This window comes from Sorex fumeus, unplaced genomic scaffold (assembly GCF_029834395.1).
Source record: "Sorex fumeus unplaced genomic scaffold, SorFum_2.1 ptg000195l, whole genome shotgun sequence".
Taxonomy (NCBI): domain Eukaryota; kingdom Metazoa; phylum Chordata; class Mammalia; order Eulipotyphla; family Soricidae; genus Sorex; species Sorex fumeus.
Window position 1 is genome coordinate 393,492 of NW_026606252.1, and position 23,170 is coordinate 416,661.

Genomic DNA, 23,170 nt, shown 5'->3' on the forward strand with positions numbered 1-23,170 from the left:
ATTCATCCCCTGGACTTCATGGGCCAGAAATAACCATTAGGGTTGATGCCTCCATATGAAATGATCAAACCCGGGGCCGGAGGAAAAGCACAGCGGGGAGGGTGTTTGGCTTGCACATGGTTAACCCGGGTTCGATCCCCAGCATCCCATAGGGTCCCCTGAGCACCACCAGGGGTAATTCCTGAGTGCAGAGCCAGGAATAACCCTTGTACATTGCCAGGTGTGACCCCAACCCCCCCCCAAAAAAAAAGAGAAGAAAAGAAATCACCAAACCCTGGGGCCAGAGCCATAGCACAGTTTTGTCTTGCATGCGGCCGGCCCGGGTTCGAATTCCCAGCATCCCATAGGGTCCCTGAGCACCACCAGGAGAGATCCCTGAGTGCAGAGCCAGGAGTCAGCCCTGAGCATCGAGAAGGGAGGGAGGGAGAGAGGGAGGGAAACCACCAACCCCCATCGCTAGATTATAAGCTTCATTGTGAGGGGATGGATGCAGCCTGCGATTCGATCGTAGACACGCCGAGGGGGGCAGTGGTAGAACTCTCCATGGCTCCGACACAGAAGAAGATCTTGAACAGTGGAATCACCACATGTTCGCTCTGTGGATTTGGTGCACATTGGTAAGGAGGAAACCCACGGGCCGGAGCAATAGCGCAGCGGGGAGGGCGTTGGCCTGGCACGCAGCCGACCCAGCTTCAATCCCCAACATCCCATAGGGTCCCCTGAGCACTGCCAGGAGTGATTTCTGAGTGCAGAGCCAGGAGGAACCCCTGAGCATCGCCAAGTGTGACCCAGAAAGTGAAAAAAAATTAGGAAACCCACCCAGACAGGGCCCGGGGTCCTCAGGAATGCAAACTTGGCTGCAGGAACGAAAGATTCCTACCCCGCTGACTGCCCCCAGTAACTGGAACCATTCCTTGAGGCGCTACGCCACCTTGGGCATTTATAATGATTCTCAGAGTGTTGCTCCCACTTCAGAACAAAACCCAACTTTGCTGCTTCACGGGAATAAAAACCCTCTGACTGAAGGTTTGGTGAGCTGGAAAGAGAGCCTGGCTTTTCCCTGGCTGACACTCAGGAAGGTCAGTCAGCTGCCGTCTGCTTGGACCCAGGCTGTTCCCGGCTTTGGGGACAGGAAGACTCGCCGTCCGAACCCTTCTCTTTGCCTGAGAGAGTTTAGCATTCTGGGGCCGTAAGGCTCAGCCCTCCCTGGGGTGGAAACCGATCACTAAGTGCTTGAAGAAGGAAAATAAGGAACAGCGGTTGCCTGACGTCTGCGACAGCCACCGTCTCGCTGCAGAAGGAATTCTTCAGAGTTGTGAGCCTTTGCTTAGGAGTCCAGTTTTCAGGGCGTCTTTCGTGTCTCAGAAGCTTATTTAAAAAGAAATTCCTCTTTAGTGAACTGTGATTTACAAAAAGACTGATAGTTGAGTCTTAGGCATGTAATATTTCAACATCAGTTCCACACCCGTGTCAACTTCCCGCTCGCCGTGTCCCCAGAGGTTGTTGGTTACTCCCCACGTCTGCAGGTCGGCAAGCACGTGACACAGTTCCAGTGGTTGCAGCTTAGATCTCGTGTCTTTGTGTTGCTGAGACTGTGTTTGGGTCTGTGGCTACACCCCTCAGTCATGTCACAGGTATAAGGGTATAACTGAGGCCCTGACACCTGCCCACCCATTACTTCCATTCTTGGGGCCAGAGCGATAGTGCAGCCAGGAATAGCTCTGAATATCACTACTGGTGGTGCACACACACACACACACACACACACACACACACTCTCTCTCTCTCTCTCTCTCTCTCTCTCTCTCTCTCTCACACTTAAAATAACAGGACTAGAATCTGGAAACAACCCAAGTGCCCGAGAACAAACGACTGGTTAAAGAAACTTTGGTACATCTACACAATGGAATACTATGCAGCCGTTAGGAAAGATGAGCTCGTGAAATTTGCCTATAAGTGGACGGACATGGAAAGTATCATGCTAAGTGAAATGAGTCAGAGAGAGAGGGACAGACATAGAAGAGCTGCACTCATTGGTGGGATATAAAATATCATAATATGAGACTGACACCTAAGGACAGTAGAGACAAGGCCAGGAAGATTGCTCTCACAGTTGGCAGCCTGCCTCATGAGCTGGGGGAGAAGGCAGCTGGGATAGAGAAGGGGTCACTGAGTCAGTGATGGTTGGAGGGATCGCTCGGGATGGGAGATGTGTGCTGAGAGTAGATCAAGGACCCAACGTGATGGCCTCTCAGTGTCTGTATTGCAAACCATAACGCCCCAAAGTAGAGAGTCTGGGGGAGATTGTCTGCCATGGAGGCAGGGGGAAGGTTGGAAAGGGGGGTTAATACTGGGGACATTGGTGGTGGGAAATGTGCACTGGTGGAGGGATGAATGTTCGATCATTGTATGACTGAAACCCAATCATGAAAGCTTTGTAACTGCAGCTCACAGTGACTCAAATAAATAAATAATAACAAAATAAAATAGTCGGGGCAGCTAGTGATCGAGACACAAGCAGTTTCTGACTTTCTGTCCCTGCGCATGGAACAGTTCCTTGGGATCCTTTCAGCCTTGTTGCGTCTCTGTTCCGCTGTATTTTTCAGCCTACCATCCGACAAGCCCTGGAGAAATTTCTGGATGTTCTTGGGAGGACTGTGTCTGCAGCTGCCGGCCGAACTGTTCCCTCCGTGTCTGGGGGACCATCTGGGCTGACTCGCAGCCGGTGCACGGGCTCCTTTATTGATGCTCTGTCTGCTTGGCCCAGGAATGGTTGGAGCAGTTGTTCAGTTCCCCTTCACTGTGTGTTGTCTCTTGTCTGCTTCTTTCTTGGAGCTGGGGTCCCCCTCCTCTCTCCTGGGCGAATGGCTCTGTGCTTGGTGGGATTTGGGGAGATGGCTTGTGCCAGCTGTCACTGCCATTGCTCTCACAGACATGTCTACTTGCTGACGCACAGGAGTCACTGAGCTAGGTTTGGGGTTTTTTTAAGACTCCAAATGATGAAGCTTTGGATTAGAAAGTTTCTTGTTTTTTGGGTTTTTTTTTTTTTCTTTTTCGGGTCCCACCCGGCGATGCCCAGGGCTGACTCCTGGCTCTGCACTCAGGAATCACTTCTGGCGGTGCTCAGGGGAACTTATGGGATGCCGGGGATCCGGGTCAGCCGTGTGCAAGGCAACCATCTTCCCTGCTGGTTGATCACTCCAGCCCCTGCTTTTGTTTCTTTGTTTTGTTTTTAATATGAAATGCTTCCTCCCTGCAGTTAGATCTGGAGCACCTTTCAAATATTTCGGGGTTAGAGCAATAGGAGAGCGGGTGGAGTGTTTGCCTTTCACTCCGCTGACTCCAATTTAATCCCCAGCATCCCATACGGGGTACCCTGGGCACCACCAGTTATGGGGTCCCCCCAAAAAAGCCCACAAAATAATGTAATTAATTATGGAGCTCTTTGTACACATGCATGTTAGTCATTCGGTTTGGTTTCTTTTGGTTTGGTTTGGGGGCCACAACTGTCAGTGCTCGGGGTTTATTCCTGGGTCTACACTCAGGGATCACTCCTGGTGAACTCAGCTGCCCCGATGGGGTGCCAGGGATTGAACCCGAACTGGCTGCGTACAAGGCAAGCGCTGCCCATTGTGCTCTCTGTCCGGCCCCTCGCAGTTCACTTTCTTCATTTTACTTCTTTTCACGTACTTTCCCTTTTTCGCTCGTCTTTCTCCTGTGCTCTGTTTTGCTCATTTCGGAGAATCTCTCTGTCAAACAGATGGAGGGACTGCTTTTCGGTTTCAGTTTGGGTACTCAACAGCCCCAGACAAAGTGGGGAAAGGAAACAGATTGAACTTGATTTTAAGGGAACTTGAGCTGAGGAAAAGAAATTTACTTGGTAGAGGCTGGAGCGAGAGCACAGCGGGGAGGGCATTGGCCTTGCACGTGGCTGACCCAGGTTCAATTCCCAGCATCCCACAGGGTTCCCCGAGCACCACCAAGAGTGATTCCTGAGTGCAGAGCCAGGAGGAACCTCTGAGCATCACCGGGTATGACCCCCAAAAGCCCCCCCCCCCAAAAAAGAAATTTAGTTGGTATATTGCTATAAAATGTGAATAAATCTGCTGACTTGGCTTTGATACCATTGGGTCCCCCATAGCACTGCAAGGTGGAGCCCCCGAACCAAACCAAAAATCCAATAGAATTGGGAAATTTTATTTTTACTCTCAAATTTAGAGAGTGTTTTCAGTGATGGTCAGTTTCTAGATCCTGAAGGATTAGTAGAGACCAGGAGATTGCTCCAGTGGTAGACAGTCTGAGCAGGAACGGTCCTGCTGTTCAGTCCCCCTTTTAAAAAATTGGATGATAAAACAACAAGTCTCACCATGGAGACGTTACTGGGCCCGCTCGAGCAAATCGATGAACAACGGGAGGACAGTGCTACAGACAGTGCTACAGACGTGATAAAACATACCTTGATTTTTCCTGTCCGCTTCTGGCTAGAAGCCTGTGCGCCCTCTCAAGTCTTATTGAAATGTTGAGGTTAGAAACCTGTGCGTCCTCTCAAATCTGACTGAAATATTGAGGTTAGAAACCTGTGCCTCCTCTCACCTCTGACTGGAATATTGTTGTTAGAAACCTGTGTGTCCTCTCACCTCTGACTGAAATGTTGATGTTAGGAACCTGTGCATCCTCTCACCTCTGACTGAAATTTTGATGTTAGAAACCTGTGCATCCTCTCATGTCTAACTGAAATGTTGAGGTTAGGAACCTGTGCATCCTCTCATGTCTAACTGAAATGTTGAGGTTAGGAACCTGTGTCCTCTCACCTCTGACTGAAATGTTGAGGTTAGAAACCTGTATATCCTCTCCCGGCTGACTGGAATATTGTTGTTAAAAACTTGTGCATCCTCTCATGTCTGACTGAAATGTTGAGGTTAGAAACCTGTGTCCTCTCACCTCTGACTGAAATGTTGATGTTAGAAACCTATGCATCCTCTCACCTCTGACTAAAATGTCAATGTTAGAAACCTGTAGTCCTCTCAAGTCTGACTGAAATGTTGATGTTAGAAACCTGTGTGTCCTCTCACCTCTGACTGGAATGCTGATGTTAGAAACCTGTGCGCCCTCTCACCTCTGACTGGAATATTGATGCTGTGTTCATCATAAACACATTCTGCCCCTAGCTCTGGGCCTGCCCCTTCCAGGAAGATGGCGCCAGGGCCTTTATTCCTGGAATCAAGCGTGCCCGGCTTCTTAGGGCTCCTTCATGGTTGCCGCCCCACCCCCCGCCAAGTGAATGAAAAATGAACGCTCCTCTTGGTAACCAGATCGTTGGCGTTCACTTGCCTTCCAAGCACGCCAGGCTTCGTCTCTGTGGCCTGCTTTGTGCGAGTGAGACAAGAGCTGTGATCAGTCATCATTGAGCCAGCTCTGCATCCGACCAGAAGGTTGGATTAACAGTGGCTTCCAACAATCGCCTGGACTTTCTCTTCACGTCAAGTAATTAATTAGGCTACCAGTTAGCAGTCGGAAATCCTTTTGTAAGGAATAGATAATTCTCTTGGAAATTATCTCGGAACAGATTAGTCTCTGACATTGGTTAAATAAAACAGCTGGAAAGAAAGCCTCTCCCTCCTCCCTCCCGCTCCTCCCCCTCTTCCTTTTCTTTCTCCTCCTCCTTCTCCAGTCTCCTTCCTTCTTTCTTTTCCTTCCTCCTGGTTCCTGCTCCTGCTTCTTCCTCCTTTCTTCTCCACTTCCTCCTCCACATTCTTTGTCCTCCAACTTCTTCGTCCCTATTCTTCTTCTCTTCCTCCTTCCTTCCTCCTCCTCCTCCTCCTCTTCCGCCTTCCTGCACCTCCTCCATCTTCTTATTAGGAATCCCCCATTCCTAGAACTTGTATATTTTCTAATTCCTAAAATTGATTTGCCTTATCGAGGGGGTGGTCTCCTTCCGAATGACCTTTCTTTTCATGTAATGAAAGACAGTTTTGTCTCTTCTAATGCTTGACTTTCCTGAGAAGTCGCAAGGACATCATCGGAAATGCTCAGGTGAGAAGGGAAGTGATTCACAGGTTAATAGCCTTCTCATGTCACATTTCTTAAGTGAAATTGAAAGGAAGACTTGTCAGTTTCTAGTAAGACTAAATGTTGACAAAAGATCACTGATTTGGGGGGAGAAACAGTTTGGAGACATGCCATAGCCTCTGTTCCTTCTATCCTAACAGTTTATATGAACAAGTTCTCACACCTAGAAAATAAAAAATAAGAATACCAGTGACTTGGGGCCAGAGTGATAGCACAGCAAGGGAGGGCGTCTGCCCTGCACGTGGCTGGCCCAGGTTCGATCCCCGGCATTCCATAAGGTTCCCTGAGCATTTCCAGGAGTAACCCCCAAGCACAAGCGGGTGTGTGTGCCGCCCCCCCAAAAAGAAGCAGTGATTCTTAATTGTCTCATTCTAAAGCATTCATGGACTCTAGAAAATGTACTATCCATCATTCTTGCAAATCATATAATATTTATCATTCTAGTGATAACGTGACAGCAGTGGATATATGAGCTCATTGGGAGAAAAACATTGTAATTGTTTCAATATAAGATTTCACTTTTAGATTCCTATTGTCATTTTTATGTTTAATATTTATCAAAGTTATTACATATTTTTGTTGGATTGATGTGTAGCGTGTTCTAATAATTATAATGATCTGCAGGAATTTTACTACCCAGCTTTATGACCTAGGAAAATTTTTGTATTTGAATTTTATTTATCTATGCATCTAAGTGCTAGGAAGTATGATAGGATAATCAGTAATGACTTTCAAGCCTGAAAATATATTAGAACACATTTCATAATACAAGTAGAGTGTAAAAACAAGTCTAAGAAAATGAAGTGGTAAGGAGCTTCCAGCTGTTAAAGAACTTACCTTCTTGACAATAAGTGATGGTATGATCATATTGCCGGGGCATTAAATTTCTGCGCAGGCCAGGGTGGATGCTGGCATAGGGCTTACATGTGTGAGTCCCTGGCTTTAATCTCCAGCAAAAATAAATAAAGTATATATGTATGTGTTTATATATTTACACATATTCAGAGAGAAAAAAGTCCATTAGCCACTGATTAAAATAATGTCTTTTTATTTCACATGCGCCAAAATGTAATTAGTTTTGACCATTTTTCAGTGTTTTCCAATTTTTTTTTTTTCAAAATTCTATGAGATTTCTTTCAGAAGTTACAAGAGCAAAAAGTTGGGGGTAGGGCTGGAGCGGTAGCAAGATAGGGCATTTGTCTTGCACACGGCCGACCCGGGGTCAATCCCCAGCATCCCATAGGGTCCCCTGAGCATCACTGGGTGTAACCCAAAAATTAAAAAAAAAACAGCTGAGGGGTGTGGGGGGAACCTGATATGCCCTCTGTGTTAGTAGTATTCAGTTGTGTCCTTGTTGCAGTTCACCGATGTTTCATTGACTGGGGGGTGTGTGGGTGTGTGTGTGTGTGTGTGTAATGTCCTCTGGTCTCCAGTGTGCAGTGTGTGTGTGTGTGTGTGTGTGTGTGTGTGTGTGTGTGTGTGTGTGCAGTGTGCTCTCGGATCCATGTCATCTCCGAGGGCTGAGCTGCTGTGGGTTTTGTTTCTAATCGGCATCACTGTAGATAGCAGCTCGGTTCCTTCCCAGTGCCCAGAATCTCAGGATTTATTGAATGAATGCTTCCCCATCAACGACTTCAGAGGAACGTTTCTACGTTGGAAATTTTCTTTGCCATATGCTTTATATAATCCACCCATCTGTTGATTTCGGGGGGGGGGGGGGGGGATACAGACTTTCAAGCTATTTATTCCTAATTTGTAAATCACACTTTAAAAGGGGAAAAAAAAACCGACTTTTTCTTTCTTAAAAGCATGAAGCCAATAGTGCTAAATATTCTTCCTATATCTGATGGAATCTAGCCACATGTTGATTTTTATTCATCAGCCTGATGAGTACTTTCTGACACCAAGAAGTGGTGGAAATTATCGCATATGGGGTAGAATAAAAATGGAAAGAGATGCTAGTGACATTAAGTCGGTGCTTCTCAAACGAGTCCTCTGCGGAATAATGTGCCTGGAAATTTGGCCGTTGATATTCCATCTTCCCTTTTCTCTGTCTTCTTCCTGCTCTCTCCCCTCTTCCCCCCCCTTCTCCCCAGAAAGATCTTTTTTTTGGTGGGGGGGTCACACTCTGCAATACTCAGGGCTTTGCACTCAGAAATTACTCCTGGCAGTGTTCAGGGGACCCCATGGGATGCTGGGAATCGAATCCGGGTCGGCTGCATGCAAGGCCAATGACCTCCCTGATGTCCTATCACTCTGGCCCCTGCAGCACTGCATTTATTTATTTATTCATTTTTGCTTTTGGGGTCTACCCAGTGATGCTCAGGGGTTCCTCCTGGCTCTGCATTCAGGAATCACTCCTGGCAGTGTTTGGGCGACCCTATCGGATGCTGGGGATCGAACCTGGGTCGGCCGCGTGCAAGGCAAACACCCTCCCCGCTGTGCTATCGCTCCAGCCCCCCAGAAGGATCATATTGAACTTAGGTTGAACTTTGATCTAGGGGTCACTCTGTTATTTGGGGCTGACCAGGCTAGAGTTGCTCAAGCCCTCAGTGCTGGGGACACCCATGGGCTCTGGGGCCACACCCAGTGGCGCTTCCCCCTCCCCCCACCCTGGTGATGCATCGGGACTGTCTGGTGCTGGGATCGAGCGGGGTCAGGTGCACACATGCACTCCCCCACACACACATACACAGACACACACTATTTCCAGCCCACGGGTTGCTTTCTTAGAAATCTCTACGGAAACCAGGATAACTGCATCCTTACAAGCAGCCGTGTCTGTCTGCGGAGCCAGAGCTGAGCTCTTGGGCCTTAAAGCAGTTCCTTGGTCCGAGTTAACGTTTGGTGCTGGCGATTTCTTCTCCTGGCCTCTGGGCGTTAAATCCTAGTACCTGGCTCCAACTCACTCCCAGTCTGAATTGTCTTTAGCTCTTGCCCTGTGGCCCCCGGGGAAGGCACAGTCACGGGTCAGCTGGGAACTGGAAAGGGAGAGAAATCACTTGAGCTCTATTTCTGCTCGGCCACTGCAGGCTCGCTGGAATTCCTTGGTGCTTTTCCCTCCTTCATCCCCGTCCTCTGTGTCCCAGGTGATCTGCCCCTCACTCTCTAGACTCTTCCTCGGATCCCTTGGATCGCTGACTTGGCTTTTTTGGGTTCCACCCAGAGATGCTCAGGACTGACTCTTGGCTCTGCACTCTGGAATTACTCCTGGCAGTGCGCCAGGGACCCTATGGGATGCCAGGGATCGAACCCTGGCTGGTCGCGTGCAAGACAAATGCCCTCGCCACTGTGCTATCGCTCTAGTCCCTGGATCACTGAGTCTGAAGGCCCCTCCTGGTCAGGCCTCGTGTGGGGGTGCATGGCCCTACGTCCAGGCCACTCCGGGGACGCGCAGGGCCCTTGCCCTGTCCCTGTTCTAGGTTCAGGCTTCAGGTGGCGGCTAAGAAAGGGTTAAGCAGAGACAGCCAGAGAAAGGCCTGGGCTGGGCTGGATGTTCCAAGGTGGGGTCTGGCCCCCATAATTTACAGCCCCGTAGACACCCTGAAAGAGAAGACAGCCTTGTCTGAGAAGCTGAGTGACCCCAGGCAGGCGACATGCCTGCATCTGAGGTGAAGGAGGTAATGAGAAACATATGCCCGCCTCCTTCATCAGAAAAAGGCAGAGAAAGGGAAATAGTTGCTCCTCGCTAGAATCCTCGGTCCCCTCCCCGCAACTGGGTCTTTCTGCTGTTCCACTGGCTTCTTCCATTGCCGCTGAAAAATATTTGACTGCACTCCAGGAATTCACCTCCTGTCTGTGTCCCGGAGAGCAGGTGACAGGACCCTGTCCGCTGTCACACTAGGAAGAAGTCTGCCTTTTCTAGGGGGTTGGAGCGATAGCACAGCAGGGAGGGTGTTTGTCTGGCTCGCGGCTGACCCGGGTTCGATCCCCGGCATCCCATAAGGTCTCCTGAGCACCACCGGGAGTGATTCCTGGGTGCAGAGCCAGGAGGAACCCCTGAGCATCACCGGTGTGACCCCCCCCAAAAATAGCAAAATAAAAGAAATCTGCCCTTTTCAAGACAACCTGTCACAGCACACGCAGAGCCCAGCGTCAGTGGGCAGGTGCCGTGTCGCGGGCGTTTCCCTGCTAGATCCAGGCCGTGGCTGCGTGCGGCCCTCGCAGCCGGTACACGCGGTAATTATTTGTTGGAGAAATATTTTAATGTGCTTTCGCTCGCCACGGAGCGAGAGAGCCCTCGCCTCCCGGGTCTCGCCCTGTCGGTTCATTATCAGCACAGAAACCCAGCAGGTTCCGTTGATTAAGTTGGTGTCCTGCAGTTCAGCGGTGTGTGTGTGTGTGTGTGTTTTCCCGGGTTTTGTTTTGCTTGTGGGTTTGAGGGGCGGGAGTTTTGAAGGGTTCGTCCGTGGCGCATCTCCTTGAGGCCCCGTTTACTGCCACCGTTTTCATTTCTGTCCTTCCGTTGTCTAGCAAAGAAAGCCTGGCGCCATGGGAGAGGGTGATGGTTTATGCCTCTTAGCCTTTTTGGTGGTTTCTCCTTGGGTATTGACCGCAGGGCCCAGAGCTTGCGGACATGTGCTCTGCCACTGAGGCCATACCCTGGCCCAGGCCCCCTTTGCTTTTTTTGTGCTTTTTGGGTCACATCTGGTGATGCTCAGGGGTGACTCCTGGCTCTGGGCTCAGGAGTCACTCCAGGAGGTGCTCGGGAAACCCTGTTGGATGCCGGGAATCGAACCCGGCTCAGCCACGTACAAGGTAAATGACCTTCCTGTTGTCCTGTCACCCCAGTCCCCAGGCCTGTTTTCTTGGGAGCGTCATGTGGTTGCAGCTTGCACCTGCTATTCTGTGGTCAACTTCACTGTCCTCCCGTTGTTCATCGATTTGCTTGAGCGGGTCCAGTAACATTGTGAGACTTGTTACTGTGTTTGGCAGATCGAATACGTCACGGGGAGCTTGCCAGGCTTTGCCATGTGGGCGTGATACTCTCGGTAGCTTGCCAGGCTCTTCGAGAGGGGCAGAGGAATCGAACTCGGGTTGACCATGTGGGCCGCGTGCAAGGCAAACGCCCTACCCGCTGTGCTATCGCTCCAGCCTTAAATAATTTGAAGGCCATTGTAGTGATACAGGAATGTGGCGTTATTCTTTCTTTATGCATGAAGATCCTAGTGTTGGGGGTTTCACCGTTTCAAAACTTGGCAATGGGGATTGGAGCAATAGCACAATGGGGAGGGCGTTTGCCTTGCACGTGGCAGACCCAGGTTCGATTCCCAGCATCCCATAGGGTCCCCCGAGCACCGCCAGGAGTAATTCCTGAGCATCACTGGGCGTGACCCAAAAAGCACTGCACTGTACTGTCCTCCCATTGCTCATCGATTTGCTCGAGCAGGCCCAGTGACGTCTCCATTGTGAGACTGAACTTGGCAAGGGTGGAAGCGAGGGTTCACCAGGCCTCACTCGGAGATCTGGGCTTGAGCTTCAGCCCTACCCAGAGCATCCCCCAAGCTCCGAGCCAGGAGTAGCGCCCCCTTCCCCCCCCCCCCCCCCCCCCCCGCTTCAAGCATTGACTTGTGGCCCCAAACCAGTACCTGAATGTCAACAAACCGCCATCATTTCCACCAAAAGTGTGACATTAGTGCAGCGTTCATAGTCAAAAAGACGTAGAGCGCATTCCATCTTCGCCAGTTGTCCTGGGCAGAGATGCCTCGACTTGGCCCAAGCGCTTAAGGACCTGGAAACGAACAAAGGATCCCAAGTGCTCTGGGAGTCATTTGCCAGTTCAGTCATTTGGGGGAAAGACGGGGGAAAACATCGCCACCCGCAATTGCGAGAAAGGGGTAAGATCCTGATCGAAAAAACCAGAAGTCTCTTCTTTCTTTTTAATTTTATATTTTTGGTTTTTTGGGTCACACCCGGCGATGCACAGGGGTCACTCCTTGCTCATGCACTCAGGAATCACTCCTGATGGTGCTCGGGGGACCCTATGGGATGCTGGGAATCGAACCTGGGTCGCCCGCGTGCAAGGCAAACGCTCTACCCCTTGTGCTATCGCTCCAGCCCCAGGCTTTTCTTCTTTACATCCCCGTATAGTCCCCCCGCCTCGCACCTTCTTTCTCGCAGCCATTGTCTCTCACTTAACTGTATGAATGAGTATTTACTTCACTTGGAACACAGTTCTCTAAACAGCGATGTTCTCTGACTCATTCTTCTGGGGCTCGCCCCCTCCCTTGTCTTCCCTTTTCTCCCCAGTTGGCGCTAATCTTATCATTGTTCCTCTGTCTCGCACTTACTGTCTTTCTTGGAACTAGGCTTAATCCTTTATGAGTGATGACTGAGTTCAAGTCAAGTGAAGTTGAAGTCCGCTGGGTTCGGTCTGCGGGGCTTCATGAAAACGGTGCCAAGGACAGAGTGACTTCAGAAACAGAAATTTCTGTTCCCCTATGGTAGGGGGAAGCCTCCCTCTCCCCGAGTCGGGGCCATACTGCAGCATATCTCAGAGTGGACATTTGGATTGTCTTCATTTCAGGCTGGAAAAATGCAGTGAGTCTCCCTAGAGCATAGATTGTCTGGGACACTTGGATTGTCTTCATTTCAGGTTGGAAAAGTGCAGTGAGTCTCCGTAGAACATAGATCGTCTGGAGCAGATAAAACTTTCTGTGTACCCCTGACTGCTGCCAGGAGTAGCCCCCAAAACCAAAAAACAAAAATTTCTTTCTCATTTGAAGCAGCTGCACATCTCCTTTCTCTGCACCTCATCTGGTTTTCTTTTGTTTTTTTTCCTTTTTTTGCTTTTTGGGTCACATCCGGAGATGCACAGGGGTTATTCCTGGCTCTGCACTCAAGAATCACTCCTGGTGGTCCTCGGGGGACCCTATGGGATGCCGGGAATCGAACCTGGGTCAGCCGCGTGCAAGACAAACGCCCTCCCCACCATGCTACCGCTCCGACCCCTCATCTGGATTTCTATAAGACCAGGGGGCTGGGCTGGCCGGCTTCTGAACACTGAGTCTCGCTGGGTTTTAATATCACTGGTTTTTATCTTGGTTCGGCCAACAGGTTTCAGGAAGCGGCTCACACTTAGCGTCTTTGTTCAGTAAACCCGCGCACTCCGTTTCTCATCCTGAGTGAAAGGCCTAATCGCTATGTACTGTTGCACTTTATATATATATATATATATATATATATATATATATATATAATTTATTTTGTATTGAGTCACCATGAGATACACAGTCACAGAGCTATTCATAGTCGGATCTCTCTCTCTCTCTCTCTCTCTCTCTCTCTCTCTCTCCCCCTCTCTCCCTCTCTCCCTCTCTCCCCCCCTTCCTCCCTGCCCCTCTATTTCCACTGGCCATTGGGCATTATGGTTTGTAATACAGATACTGAAGTACTGTGGGGTGGTTATGTGTGTTCCTTTACCTGTTTTCAGCACGCAGTTTTTACCAGAGCGATCATTTCCAACTCTCTTTGTCCTGGTGGTCCCTTCTCTGTCCCAGCTGCCTTTTCCCCCAACACTTGAGGCCGGCTTCCAACCATGGACCAATCTTCCTGGTCCTACTTTCTACTGTCCTCGAGTATCAGCCTCATACTGTTTATTTACATCCCACAAATGAGTGCAGTCCTTCTGTGTCTGTTGCTCTCTTTCTGACTCATTTCACTCAGCATGAGACTCTCCATGTCTGTCCATTTATAAGCGAATTTCAGGACTTCATCTTTCCTCACGACTGCATAGTATTCCATTGTGTGGATGTACCAGAGTGTCTTTATCCAGCCGTCTGTTCTCGGGCACATGTGTTGTTTCCAGATTCTGGCCATGGTGAACAGCGCTGCATTGAACATAATCGTGCAGATGGCATTTCCACTGTGTGTTTCTGGGGCCCCGGGGTACATTTAGATGTAAATGTTTCCACATTCATCCTTTTAATTTGGGGATCTCCAGGTGGCCCTCGGGAGACCTGGGGACCCTTCTGGGATTCCCTGCCCCTGGGTTGGTCAGTTAACGTGAAGGCATTGGTGGTCCTCTAGGGGTGGCGGGTTGGTGCCAGGGTTCGAGCAGAGTTGGCCTCACACCCTGCACGTGCCCCTCCCCCACACTGTCTTAAGGGTCCCAAGATACTCTTTCTAGCTGGCTGAGACTGTGCTCCTCCTTGTGTGGTATTTGAAGTGGGGGGCAGGAATTGGCCCCCAGCTCTCTGCTCAAGGGTTGGTCACCTGGCAGCGCTCAGGGATCAAACTCAGACCTCCAGCTTGGAAAGCAAGTGCTCAGCCCCTGTAGTCTGCTCACTCACCCCTAACTCCCCCCGCCCCCTTTTTCTCTCAGTGGTGCCAGTGTTCAAACCCAGGCCTTAGGCACACACGTTCTTTACCAGCGAGCTCCATCCCCAGCCCCTCTGTTGGTTAGCTCTTTCTTCTTATACATTTTCTTTTTAAATTGAATCACCGTGAGATAGTTACAAAACCTTCACGATTGTGTTTCAGTCATACAATGATGGAACCCCCATCCCTCCACCAGGGCACGTTCCCCACCACCAAGGTCCCCAGTATCCCTCCCACCACCCCCACCCGCTTCCTTCTTACTCTTTCTCCGCTTTTGGGTGTTATGGTTATGGGTCTCTGAAGCGAGGCCCGTCAGTGAGCTTGTATGACTGAGCCGGAGGTGGTTTGTGGGCTTGGCGCCCACATACCTGATTCTTGGCCATTTAATTTCTTGGGAAACTTGGTTCCAAGTTGATAGGGTTCAGCCAGAGGCTCAGCGGCAGTTTTGGGGTACCCAGAAACCTGAAGGCACCATCAGGCTGCTGATGCACTCGCCCCGCGGGTACAGGGTGACCTGCTGGATGTCACCATACCCCCAGCCTCTGTTGGTAGGCTTTGAAAATGCATAATGTAAGGACTTAGATGTGACGTGTTGACTTTTTTCCTTCTAGCTTGGCAATACCTTTTATTTCCACAGTTTAATTGGTCCTTTGTGCTGTTTTCCGAGGACAGAGGAGGGGCTGGAGCAGTAGCACAGCAGGTAGGGCGTTTGCCTTGCACTGGGCCGACCCGGCTGACCCAGGTTCGATTCCTCCCTCTTGGAGAGCCCGGCCAGCTACTGAGAGTACCTTGCCCACATGCCCGCATGGCAAAACCTGGCAAGCTACCCATGACGTATTCGATATGCCAAACACACACAACACACACACAAATCATCCTGTTATTCGTCGATTGCCTCGAGCAGGCCCCAGTAACGTCTCCTTCATCCTAGCCCTGAGATTATATTCAAGGCTCTTTGGGAGAATGAGACCCATCATTGTTACTGGTATTTGGCATATTGGGTACGCCACGGGGAGTTTGCCAGACTCTGCCATGTGGGCAGGCTACATTCGGTAGCCTGCCAGTTTGTCCAAAGTAGGAATGAGATAATAAGATGTTATAATAAGATGTTGTGCGGCCGCAAATGCAGCCGCGCGGTTCCAGGAGCTGGTTTTTATAGTCTCTGAGTCTTGGCCGCTGATGGGATTACACGGTGCCAGGGGGCCAGTTGGTGGGTGTGACCCCCGCCTACTGGAATTTGGAGGATCTGGGTGGAGGATGCTCGGCCCCAATCCGAGTAGGCTTGGAGATCTCGGCCCCGGGACCCGCGTGGCTTTGTCCCTCTGCCAGTACCTTCAGGTGTGCGGAGAGTGGTCTCAGCATGGTGGTGGCTGGTCCTGGAGGTCTTCGGCTGCCGGAGCCCTGGTCGGGGCGGGGAGGAAAGCTCAACCCGCTCCCCTCCAAGGGGCCCGGTGAGGACAGCCAGATGCAGAGGCAGGAGACTGCACTGTTCTCTTCCGGGAGCTGGTTTTTATAGACTCAGAGACTATGCCAAACACAGTAACAACAAGTCTCACAATGAAGACGTTACTGGTGCCCACTCGAGCAAATCGATGGACAGCGGGAGGACAGCGCTACAGTGCTACAGTCTGTGAAGAGAATGAGCTGAGAGCTTCCCCCTCGGGCTGCTCCAGGAGGAGAAGGGAGCCATAATTAGCGTCCTCCCGGTTCTCCTCGTAATTGTACTTAGGAATATTAATTTATGCACATTTTTCATAAGTGTGATCAGCCTGCATATATTCTGCCATTTAAATTCTCCCCTCCTCCCGCCCCCGCAGTGTGTCTTAGAAAATATCCATACGTACAACGCACATCACATTTTGAATGGGGACATAGTGTTTTGTGATATTATTGTAATTTATTCGCACTGGTTCCCTTGTGCTGAACATCACTTTTTTTTTAATCATTTTAAAAAACAATCGGTACATGATTATCCTTGCAAATAACGAGGAAGCTCTTTCTTAGAAATGAGACTGAACACGGCAAGTTCTTGGAGGGGCGGCCTGGCCTGTCTTCCTGCAGGCTTCCTAGTACTCTCTCCTAGGGAAGGAGCAGTTGTGTCCATTTACAAAAATCATCCTTGTAGGGCCAGAGCGATTTGGGTTTGGTTTTTGCTTTTGGGGTCACACCCAGCAGTACTCAGGGGTTCCTCCTGGCTCTGCATGCCGGGGATCGAACCCAGGTCAACTGCGTGCAAGGCAAATGCCCTCCCCGCTGTGCTATTGCTCTGGTCCTTATTGTGTTTTTTTTAATTCTTTTATCCATTATGTACTGTTCTGTACTTCCAGTTAGATTGTTGTGTCTGTCTAAATCTGCAAGGATGAGGACATTTCTGTTTAATTTACTACATGCAACTGTTGTTGCTGTTTTTGTTTATGTATGTTCTCGTTCCTCCTCCCTTCCCAGAAGTGTAGATAACAGACTGTTGATATTTTAGAGGAAAGAGTCTAAATTAAGGATATGACGAGTTTATGAGATTGAATCATGGGTAGAAAGTTTGGACAGTAATACATAAAATTTATTACCTATGTCTTAGATTCTCAAAGGCTTCGTTTTTTTTTCTTTCTAGATCCTTGTCAATATTTAAAATAGCTGGTGTTGGGGCTGGAGTGATAGCACAGCAGGGAGGGCGTTTGCCCCATACACGGCCAACCCGGATTCGATTCCCAGTATCCCATAGGGTCCCCCGAGGACCGCCAGGAATAATTCCTGAGTATAGAGCCAGGAATAATCTTGTGCATCACCAGGTGTGAACCAAAAAGAAAAAAAAAAAACAATTTAAAAATTTAAAAATAAAATAGCTGGTGTTTCTGAATATGCAACTTCTTTATTATATCATTTATGTCATTGTTATGTTAGAGATTTTTTTTTTTAAAGCAGAGGCTGTCTTGGGGCTGGAGCAGTAGTCCTGCCGGGAGGGCGTTTGCCTTGCATGCAGCAGACCCACATTCAGTCCCGAGCATCCCGTGTGGTTCCCCAAGCACCGCCAGGAGTGATTCCTGAGTGCCGAGCCAGAGTAACCTCTCTAAACGTCAGCACGTGTAACCAAAAAATAAAAAAAGCAGAGACTGTCTTTAAATCATTTTGCTACACAAGTTTAATCCTGTTATTTTGTGTTACTCAAAGTTCATTGGGAAACAAATAAATACAGGTAAATTCGGGATTCTCTTTCCTAAGAACACAGCAGAATGGAATGTGTGAAAAGTCTGAGTAGGTAATTTGAGTAAGCTACTACTACTCTTAACTTATCCCCAGCTGGACCCGGTGTGCCTGGGTTGCTGATCTTTGGGGGAGGAAAGCGCACGTCTTCCCCGCCTGCAGAATCAGTACAGTTCCGTGTCCGCCTTCTGGGTTCTGAAGCGGAAGACATAGTGAAGTGGGCACATAGAAATAAAAACTGTCGTTTCATACATTTGAGTTGTTTCTGTGAAATAGGACGATCAGTAGAACTGGGGCCTGGGGGAGGAGGGGGCACGGGGAAATGGCGAAGGGATGTTTGGACACTGGTGAAGGGATTGATGTAGTTCTCTGTAGCAGTACAAGAATGACTTCAGCACTGTTGGAAACTGCCTCAGTGGTTGGGGGAGCGGGGGTTTGGTTTGGGGGCCATAACCTGTGGTACCCAGGGCTCTGTGCTCAGGGGTCACTTCTGGTGGTCCTCAGGGGACAGGATGAGGTGCTGGGATTGAACCCAGGCCGGCCGTGTGCAAGGCGAGCTCCTTACCTGGTATACTATCTCTCTGGCCCCGTGATACTTTAATTTTAAAAATAAAATAAAATAGGGGCTGGAGCAATAGCACAGTGGGTGGGGCATTTGCCTTGCACGCAGCCAACCCGGGTTCGATTCCCAGCATCCCATATGGTCCCCTGAGCACTGCCAGGGATGATTCCTGAGTGCAGAGCCAGGAGTAACCCCTGTGCGTCGCCAGGTGTGACCCGAAAAGAAAAAATAAAATACATAAATAAAATAAAAAGAGGCTGTAGGATATTTTGAAAATTTGGGTGACCTGATAACATATCCCACCCCACCTGCAACTGCTACCTGGTGGACACCCGCCCCCCCCATTCCCCCAACTTTCCAGACCCCACTCCAGTGCCCCAGGGATCCCCTCACCCTTTGGCTTTCTTCCAGCGCCAGAAAACTGAGAATATCCTGCTGGTGACAATCAGTCCTGCGTAGCTGACGTAGAAATGAGTAGGCACAATTTAATAGTTGCAGTGGTTCCTTTCTCCCCAAAACTGTTGAATTCATGTCTTCCTTGGCTGTTGAGTTTTTTTTTTTGTCCTTCCCTGAAATATTCCATGATTTACTTTTGCCAACTTCTACCTGTTTCAGACCCCTTGAGTCTGCTACACTGTCTTTCTCTTGTAAAAAGTCTAAGAATGTTTTTCTCCACCACTGCAACTTTGGTGAAGTTGCTTTAGAGAGAGTCTCATTCAAAGATGTACATTGTGACCATTTTAGTCTTCAGAAAGGACCTGAATTTTATTTTTCCCATTTCCTTCAGTGACCTTCTGTTATTAAATATTGTTTTCTTTGCTTCTAGTTACAGACGAGGACACAGTCAAGAGGTATTTTGCCAAGTTTGAAGAGAAATTTTTCCAAACCTGTGAAAAGGAACTTGCCAAAATCAACACTTTTTATTCAGGTGAGCAGGTCTGGGGAGGGGAAACTGTCCCCGGGGAAGCTTCTGATCAACATTTGGGACTTGGACCTTGGGTGCGGGGCCCCTGTCTGTCTCCTGTGATGGGGTAGGGACACGTCCCAGCTCCCCGAGGAAGCCGGAAGCGGTCACTGCTTCGGTTCCCTCAGCAGGGAGGATTCCTAGACCTTGTTGACAGCAGCTAAGCTGGGAAAAGTCAGTCAGTTTATTTCACTGCCCTCCTTAGAGATGCCATTGGCTTGGGACCTGGCGTGACGCCTTCTCTGAGCACTTAGCTCTCGTCTCTGTCTGGATGGCTACAGGTTGCCCTGCGTTGAGAAGCAAACACGAGAATTCCTGCTGAAATTTGACCTTTTAAAAATATTCCTCCCCCCCCCCCTTAATGTCTGTGTTTTCATCTTCAGGAATTCAATTTCTTGACATCCTTCCTCTATTGCAGTTAACAGGCCACTCCTGGAGTGACTGCCCTGCCCTCGGGTTGATTGGTTTGGGGGCCACACCAGCAGAGATTGGGGCTCACTCCCAGTGGACTTGACTATATTGGGTGCGGAATTGAACCCTGGTCAGTGCATGCAAGGCACATGCCCACCCCATTGTCCTAACGGTCTGGCCCCTGCCATCAAGAATTTTCACCTTAATGTCCCTTGTATACTTTCAGTCCTTTTGCCCCTCCCCACCCCCCGGAATTTCACACCTTCCTGAGGTACTTTCAGTTCCTTAGCCCACACCTTCCTGAGGTACTTTCAGTTCCTTTGCCCTCAGCATCCCACACCTTCCTGAGGTACTTTCAGTTCCTTTGCCCTCAGCATCCCACACCTTCCTGAGGTACTTTCAGTTCCTTTGCCCACACCTTCCTGAGGTACTTTCAGTTCCTTAGCCCACACCTTCCTGAGGTACTTTCAGTTCCTTTGCCCACACCTTCCTGAGGTACTTTCAGTTCCTTTGCCCTCAGCATCCCACACCTTCCTGAGGTACTTTCAGTTCCTTTGCCCGCAGCATCTCACACTTTCCTGAGGTAGTTTCTGTTGCTTTGCCCACACCTTCCTGAGGTACTTTCAGTTCTTTTGCCCTCAGCATTCCACACCTTCCTGAAGTACTTTCAGTTCCTTTGCCCTTGGCATCCCACACCTTCCTGAGGTACTTTTGGTCTCTACCCTCAGTGTCTCACACCTTTCCTGCCTAGTGAGACCCTAACTGCAGACTTTCACCATCATCATGCTTGCACCCCTGGTTCTCACAACAGCTGAAACAAAAGAAATTGCAGAGCAGACCAGAGCGAAGACCCACTGCTGAGTTCCTTTTCCCCTTCTTAAAACGGACCATACACGATCAGTCCAGCTGAAGATTAAAATTCAGGGCCGGAGCGATAGTGCAGTCGGAAGGGCGCTGGCCTTGCACGTGGGTGACCCAGGTCCTGTTCCCAGCATCCCATAGGGTCCCCCAGACACCATCACGAGTGATCCCTGAGTGCAGAGCTGGGAGGAATCCCTGAGCAGCCTCAGGTGTGGCTAAAAAAAATTAAAAAAAGAATGGTCGAAGCAACGTATCTCTCATTTCTCTTTTGGTTGGAAATGAGCAAATTATCCCCCCAAATGAGCAAATTATCCCCCACACCCAAAAAGCAAGCACGCAACTCCTGGTCCTCCTCCTCTCCACCCGTGGCTGTACTTCTCAGCTGAGATAACCGTTGGTCTTGACGAGAGCGGCACGCGAGGGGAAACGTTGGAGATCGTGCAAGTGGAGGGCTTGTCAGTGAGCAAAAAAAAAAAAATAATAAAAACGCCCAGGAGGGATTGCCGTTTCCCAGGACAAACATAATTTCCACGGCTAAGAGGCACGAGGACAAAGGAGACCCAGGGATGTGGACCGGAAGGAAAGGGTGGTCACAGGGGAGGAGGGGGAGGGGAGAGGGGCGGCCAGGTCATCACAGCAGCAGGGAAGAGGCTGCTGGCTCTGACCTACAGCCATAGCGAAAACCATAGAAGGCCGAGTTTGGGTTTTTCCTCTCTGATTTTTGGGGAAATGCCTGAGCCAAACTCTCTTAGAGGGTCGTTGAGGTTCCAAGGAATAGATGCTGCTGCTTTTTTTCTTTTTTTTTTTAATTGAATCACTGTGGGATGCAGTTACAAAGCTTTCGTGATTGAGTTTCAGTCATACAATGATCGAACACCCATCCCTCCTCCAGTGCACATTCTCCACCACCAATGTCCCCAAGTGTTCCTCCCCGTGACCCCCCCACACCCCCTCCACCTGCCTCTATGGCAATTTCCTACATACTCTTTTGCAATAGAGGCTACGAAGACACACACACACACGCACACACACACACATTGTTAATAGTAGATGTATTCTCTTTGATTAACAGTAAGAAATACCATTAATTATAAAGGACTAGTTACAGAAGTTACAGACAGATATGCGCTGTGCATCCTTGAGTATAGAGTAAATGTTTATTTAAGTGGTTTCGTCTTACTCCTTCACTTTGACTTTCTGTGTTCATTCTATTCTGCTTCCTCAGAGCTGGCCGACCTGCTAATGCCTTTCGTGACCCTCCAAAGCAGGTTATGGTCTTTGGTCTGGAAAGTGGCACCGCGTTGGCCACCTTCGGACAAGAACTCATGCTTCTGTCATGGGGAGCATGGGATTAAGTTGGGGCTTCCCTCTTCTTTCCTTTTCTTCTTTTTTTTTTTTCTTAATGTAGGAGTGAAGCAATAGCACATCAGGTAGGGCATTTGCCTTGCACACGCCGACCCGGGTTCAATTCCTCTGCCCCTCTTGGAGAGCCCAACAAGCTACCAAGAATATCCCACCTGCACGGCAAAGCCTGGCAAGCTACCCGTGACGTATTCAATATGCCGAATAGAGTAACAAGTCTCACAGTGGAGACGTTACTGGTGCCCGCTCAAGCAAATCGATGAACAACGGAGGACAGTGCTATGGTGCTATGTAGGAGTCCTGCTATTTATTCAGCCATTGATTAAGCTGATTGAATTGGGCATGAACTCCACATTACTTTTTATTTTATTCAGAATGTTTATTGTGGCACTGTCCTCCCGTTGTTCATCGATTTTCTCGAGTGGGCCCAGTAACGTCTTCATTGTGAGACTTCGTTGTTACTGTGTTTGGCATATCCAATACGTCATGGGGAGCTTGCCAGGCTTTGCCGTGCGGGTGAGATACTCTCAGTAGCTTGCCAGGCTCTCCGAGAGGGGCGGAGGAATCGAACTCGGGTCGGCCATGTTGGCTGCGTGCAAGGCGAACGCCCTACCGCTGTGCTATCCTCCAGCCCAGAATGTTTATTGTTATTTTGTAATCATCATGAGATACAGTTACAAAGCTTTCCTCCTTGAGTTCCATTCACACAATGATCAATCACCCAACCTTCCACCAGTGCACATCTACCACCACCAAGGTCCCCAGTGCCCCCCCATCCCACCCCTCCTCCTGCCTCAATGGTAGACAGTCTCCCCTCTCTTTTTGTATTCCTTGGTATGAATAGCATAAGATGTCGCATGGCCGCAAGAGTGGCCCCGTGCTCCTGGAATTCTAAAATTTTAGATAATTAGGATCTGGAGAAATCTCTGCAGCGAGCTATTTGGTTTGGAGATTCTTTTGTGTGTCTCTGGATCATGGCTGTTAAGGAGTTTAAGTTGCAGCCGAGGCAGTTTGTGGCGGGACGTCCAGGTTCCCATGGGGACTGGGGATGAGAGGGACCGGCCCATCCCCTCTCCCTCGAGGCCTGGAGTTGCTGTCACTGAATCCATGTACCTGCACTTCTCATTGGGTTGTGGGAGTTACGGCTTCCCTTTTCGATGTGTAGGCCCATGTGGGTGTAGCTTGACATCAACCCAAAGTAAGTATAAATTGGCCCAGACTGATGCCTCGATCAGAGGAGGAAGTGATGGAGAATCTGAAGACATGACCGACAGATGCAGCATCTGCCGCCTGTCCTAGACAGGGTCCTTTCTCCTTAGTGACCACCAACCAGCTCAAGGCAAACTGGCCCGTTGACCTGCCATCCCGGGGCGCATGAAAGCTGTAACCGCTGCAGGGCTGGGCTCCACCAACGCCTTTACGCC

The 23,170-nt window shown here is 49.6% G+C and overlaps 1 protein-coding gene across 1 annotated transcript in view; it reads left to right on the top strand.

The window, feature by feature from the left end:
• XPR1 (xenotropic and polytropic retrovirus receptor 1) overlaps positions 1-23,170 on the top strand; it is a 154,244-nt gene that overhangs the window by 79,842 nt on the left and 51,232 nt on the right. The window contains exon 3 of the mRNA XM_056108148.1: positions 18,975-19,076. Within this exon, the coding sequence (XP_055964123.1) occupies positions 18,975-19,076 (102 nt within the window). The remainder of the gene's footprint in view (positions 1-18,974; positions 19,077-23,170) is intronic.